The following is a 4,795-nucleotide window of genomic DNA, read 5'->3' as shown; positions in this document are numbered from 1 at the left end:
TTTAATGGTTTTTTTTTCTGCATCCGGCACAGGATTATCACATGGAGTTGGGTGCATTCTCAGTATAATAACAACTAAAACCGGGCAATGTTAAAATGGACTCTCGAGACTCTAAATAGACCCTGCATGTAAAATCGTGAGTCAATTTTTTTTCCCCCGCGCATCCGGCACGGGATTATCACAATGCATGGGATGTCATTCATTGCATCCTTCATTCATTCATTGGACGGCGGTGTCCCCTTCTGACAGCAAAGCCGAGGATGATGACGAGCGGATGCTGGCGGTCGGATGCAGATGCGCTATTAATACGACAGCAACCCGCTGTTACATAATGGCCGAGCCTCACGCACACGTGCACGCGCGCGTGCACGCACACACACACACACACACACACACACACACACACACACACACACACACACACACACACACACACACACACACACACAGTGCACATTTGTTGAACTCTGGGACGGCAGGTCTGGATTAAAGGACCTGAGACGCTCCGACTCATGGGGACATCTGGAGGTCCCTGACGTGACTGACATCACAATTGATCCTGATGCACACAACAGAAAGACATTTTGGTATACTTGCAACATGTATCATACACGCAATGCGGGACATTCTGCTTTTCGCAGTGGTGGGTCATCATGCTCAGTTGTTATTGGCTGTAGACGTGGAACCCCCATGGAACAACGCACTAATCACAGACACGTAATTAGATGGAGGGAGAGAGAGAGAGAGAGAGCGAGAGAGAGAGATGAATGGATGGATGGATGATAACCAGAAAGAAACATAAAAAGAAAGAAAAAAAATGGGTGACGAACATAGAGATCGACAGAGGGAGAGAGATGGTATGTTTAAGTGGTATTTTTATTACATTCGTGTTTTTAGAAATGTTCGTCTAGTTTGCTTCAATTCATTTAGCGTGTCATCACTTTTTTTCTTGTTTTTCGAAGCAGTGTGTGACCGTGTTGGGTGCGCGAGCTCTCACGGAATTGCGTCACCGTGACGTCACGTAGAGCTGCGGCCGGATAGGCGGGCTTTCGCGTGACGCTACGCACGACAGTGACGTCGACCAACCTGAGATGACGCCAACGCAGGAGCCTTAAAGGGCCAGTCACCAAGTCTATGAAACTCCCACCCAAATTACGATGAATTATTAATTTACTGTCATCCATTTTGGAACCTAGTGGCTCAACTTTCCAATTAATTATTGCTACTCCATTTCCACCCCCCCTCTTAATGTCCGAAATGGACTCGCCTGCTGGCCCTAAACCCCTCCCCCGCCCATGCACGGCGTCCCTCTTCTGCAGCAGCGGGCCGCGCGCAGGAAGGAAGTCATCGCGCACGGGCAGCAGCCAGTCGGCGGCTTGTGCGGCTAGAATGACATAACGGGTGAAAAAGAGGAAGAGGAAGAGGAGAAACCAGGCATCGACGCAAAAAAAAAAAAAAATTAAGCCTTTATACATCCACTTGCCCAACGATGCTCATCAAGGAATTGTAAGTATGCGTGTGTGTGCGCGCACGACATTGAGGGTGGAGGATGAGAGAATGAAGAGGAGGTGGTGCGGGTGGTGGGGGGGGGGGGTATGGATGTCATATTTCCACCGCATGAAGTGCGGGAGGTGATGTAGGCTGTTGCATCATCATCATCATCTTCACCCTCACGTGCTCAGGCATTGCGGTTTGTGCCCTTCACATTCTGCACATGGAATGTATTACTTAATCGAAGGAATGCGTAAAAGACACATCCACATTCCTCCCCATGTTCTTGATGGGCGCACGGTGAAGGTGAAACCCCTTCACGGAGCCGATCCGGAATCATGTGTACAGCTAGGAAGCAATCAAAAAGAAAGTAAAGAAAGCATCATGTAAGGTATTTTTTTAGAGCCTTTGTCGGCATGCCCAAGATTCTAAAAATGATTGTTAGTCGCTGAGGCCTGCTAGCAGCAAGGGCAAGGCCATCTGCTCACACCTAGCCTGCCTTCCCTTTTTTTTTATGGCGTGGTCACGTGGATTTAATCAATAAATTGTCACCACCACACAAGGGGGAAAAAAACCCAAAAAGTCATGACATGCAGGGATTAGGAAGAAAGTCTGGCCCTCAGCGGTCTGCCTGGAAGTGAATTAAAAAGCGTTAAATGCTGTCAACGCTGATATTTGACATGCCCACACCCATCAAAATAATCCAGAAATACTGCGAGATTAACAATAAGGATCCTAATAGATGAGAAAGAGTCTGAAATGATGTTTAGATTCTGACTCCCAAGATTTGACCCTTTGATTCTTGTTCTTCCTTCTTTAATTGTGACCATTATTATTATTTCCTATGGTCCCGCATGCAACAGCTGTGCCCGTTTGGGGTCGAGCCACAGATTAGCAAACGGGGAAAGCGGGATTATGCCAAACTGGGCATACGCTTCATATTTTGGGACTGCCATTAGCGTAGCGCTCAAGCACGATTTTGACTATGGGACAACGTGATGCTGCCTTAGAGTTTGTGACTGTCAAATTCATCAAGGTCACAAATTGAACCCCGGTGACCAAGTCGTATGCGTGGTTCTGTTTCGACACTGTGTCAGTGGGCTCAGTCAGTCAGAATTTAAACCAAAATGTGTTATGAAACAGGATGCAAAGTGATCCGGGTGGTTCGGAGTACGCCGTGTCAACAATATGGTCAGTCAGTAAGAATTAAAGCTGCAAAACATCAATAGCAGGGAAGGTTGAATTATTTCAATAGCATGGCAGCACGTTTTTAAACTTGACTACATCAACGTGTTGCTCATTTGAGTTGGTCGCATTGGTCAAGAGCACACCACGTCAACAATGAGCTCAATCAGTCAGAATCAAAGCCACAATGTTTTTTTTTTTTTTTTTTTTTTTTATTAATGGCCGACTTCTTTTCTCTCCCGCAGTCGGGTGATTCTTCCCATCTCCGTGGAAGAGGTAAAGTGACATTTTCAGTCTTTTTGTATTGTGCACAAGGCAGTCAGCGAAGTCACCCAAGGTTGTTTATTTCCGGTGCATGTGCACAGCGCTTAACAAATCAACGAAACCGCCTTCACCTTATTTGTATACAGTGCGGACTCGTTCGTGAAAGGAGCGATTTTGTTTTATTTGTTTGTATCCCGAACTGAGCTGATGTTTTTTTTTTTCTTTTGCTTTTTGAAGAAGTTGATGTCTTCAATCGAACAATTATTTTAGACTCTCAATCTCCGGCGGCTCGTAGCTGTCCGTCCTGTTTCATTTTTGTTCCGATGCAAAGCCGAGCGCAGTAGAGCCTGAAGGGCTCTGAGATGAGTCTCCTCCGTCCGTCCTTGACCTTCACATCTACTCGGACCGGTCCCGACACAAATGTGTGACGGAGACGTTTTCCCAGAGGGCGGAACTTGCCACAGACTATACTGGGCCTTGTTTTGAAATTCCCTCAAGAAGCAGTCGGGTTTCGTTTCCAGTCTTTTAGCATGAACAGTTTTTCAGCACCCGAAGCATCGTCGCGCAGTGACATTTTCTCTCATGGAGATTTATTTCACTTGCTCACGTTTTTCCAGCTGCGTGTTGCTAGGAAGAATTTGTAGAGGAGCAGTCATTTGCCCGTGGCGGGAAAAATGGCTGCGGACGTTCCTCTGTATTAAATATAAAATGCAGATTAAATCAAAAAATAACAGCAGAGTATTTATGACTCCTCTTCACAGCAGGCTAAATTTTTTTTTTCCGGTTTAACTGTCCTGTGTGGAAGTTACAAATCCTTTTGTGCTGAACATAATTGTCCTGCGGACATCCCCTTGCATCTAATGATCTGAATGCGGCAAGCTGCAGCGGTTGTGTGAACGCACACTTTTGTTGAGTAGCGTCTGAAAAGGAAAACGCGAATGATAAATCCCGAGAAATCTGGAGACATCGCCGTGCCGCGTCTCCAGATTTGTGCCGAGGTTACGCACGCAGTGGATTAGATGCGATTAAGAAAGAATGGCCGCCATTGTTCTGCACTTTTCACAGTCACGTGGATCAGCAAGATGGTGGATGGTAGGTGCGGGAATAATGGCGGGGAAATAAGCGCTTGAGAAAGAATAAAGTTCATCTAAAAAAAAAATAATAATAAATTAAGCAATAAATAACACATTAGCCTTTTTCTTCCCTCGGCAGTACCAAGTGGGCCAGCTGTACTCGGTGGCCGAGGCCAGCAAGAATGAGACTGGAGGCGGCGAAGGCGTGGAGGTGCTAAAAAACGAGCCCTACGAGAAGGATGGCGAGAAGGGGCAGTACACGCACAAAATCTATCACTTGCAGAGGTAAGAGCATACACGCACATTTTAATCGCCGGCTCCTTTTAAAGCCTTTGTAAAGAAGGACGGCTTGGAAGTGGGCCAGCTTGACTGGTCAGTTGTGGGTCACATCAAGTTTGGTCCGAATGTCTATCATGAGTAGACCCCCACAAAAACAAAAAACAAAAACATCAACAATCCATGCCAGAAATGTCAGCGGAAGTCTGCCATTTTGGATGAAAGCGGCCATTGTCATTTCCGAAGTACTCACCATTAAACACAAACATTCTTTCAAACTCTGCCTTTGAAGCCCGTTTCAATGAGCAGCAAACGTGTTGGCAGGACATGCTGATCATGAGTACACCCATACAAAAAAAGTTTAGTCAAATATTGCTCCCCAATTTGAGCCTCGTACACCACAAACCTGCGATCCATTTCCCACTCAGAAGAGAGTCACAAGCGCCCCCTGCCGACCAAAAATATATAACAGCAATAACTCAGCTCTTGAAAGCTTATTCCCCCCC

At 46.2% G+C, this 4,795-nt stretch overlaps 1 protein-coding gene across 1 annotated transcript in view; it reads left to right on the top strand.

The window, feature by feature from the left end:
• The first annotated feature begins 995 nt into the window (after positions 1-995).
• The window catches only part of pitpnab (phosphatidylinositol transfer protein, alpha b), an 8,937-nt gene continuing 5,137 nt past the window's right edge, over positions 996-4,795 (top strand). Inside the window, exons 1-3 of the mRNA XM_019859581.1 lie at positions 996-1,506; positions 2,922-2,952; positions 4,153-4,298. Coding sequence (XP_019715140.1) covers positions 1,490-1,506; positions 2,922-2,952; positions 4,153-4,298 — 194 coding nt within the window. The 5' untranslated portion in view covers positions 996-1,489. The remainder of the gene's footprint in view (positions 1,507-2,921; positions 2,953-4,152; positions 4,299-4,795) is intronic.

This window comes from Hippocampus comes, unplaced genomic scaffold (genome assembly GCF_001891065.2).
Source record: "Hippocampus comes isolate QL1 unplaced genomic scaffold, H_comes_QL1_v1.1 scaffold328, whole genome shotgun sequence".
NCBI lineage: Eukaryota > Metazoa > Chordata > Actinopteri > Syngnathiformes > Syngnathidae > Hippocampus > Hippocampus comes.
This window is presented reverse-complemented; position numbering and strand designations above follow the sequence as displayed.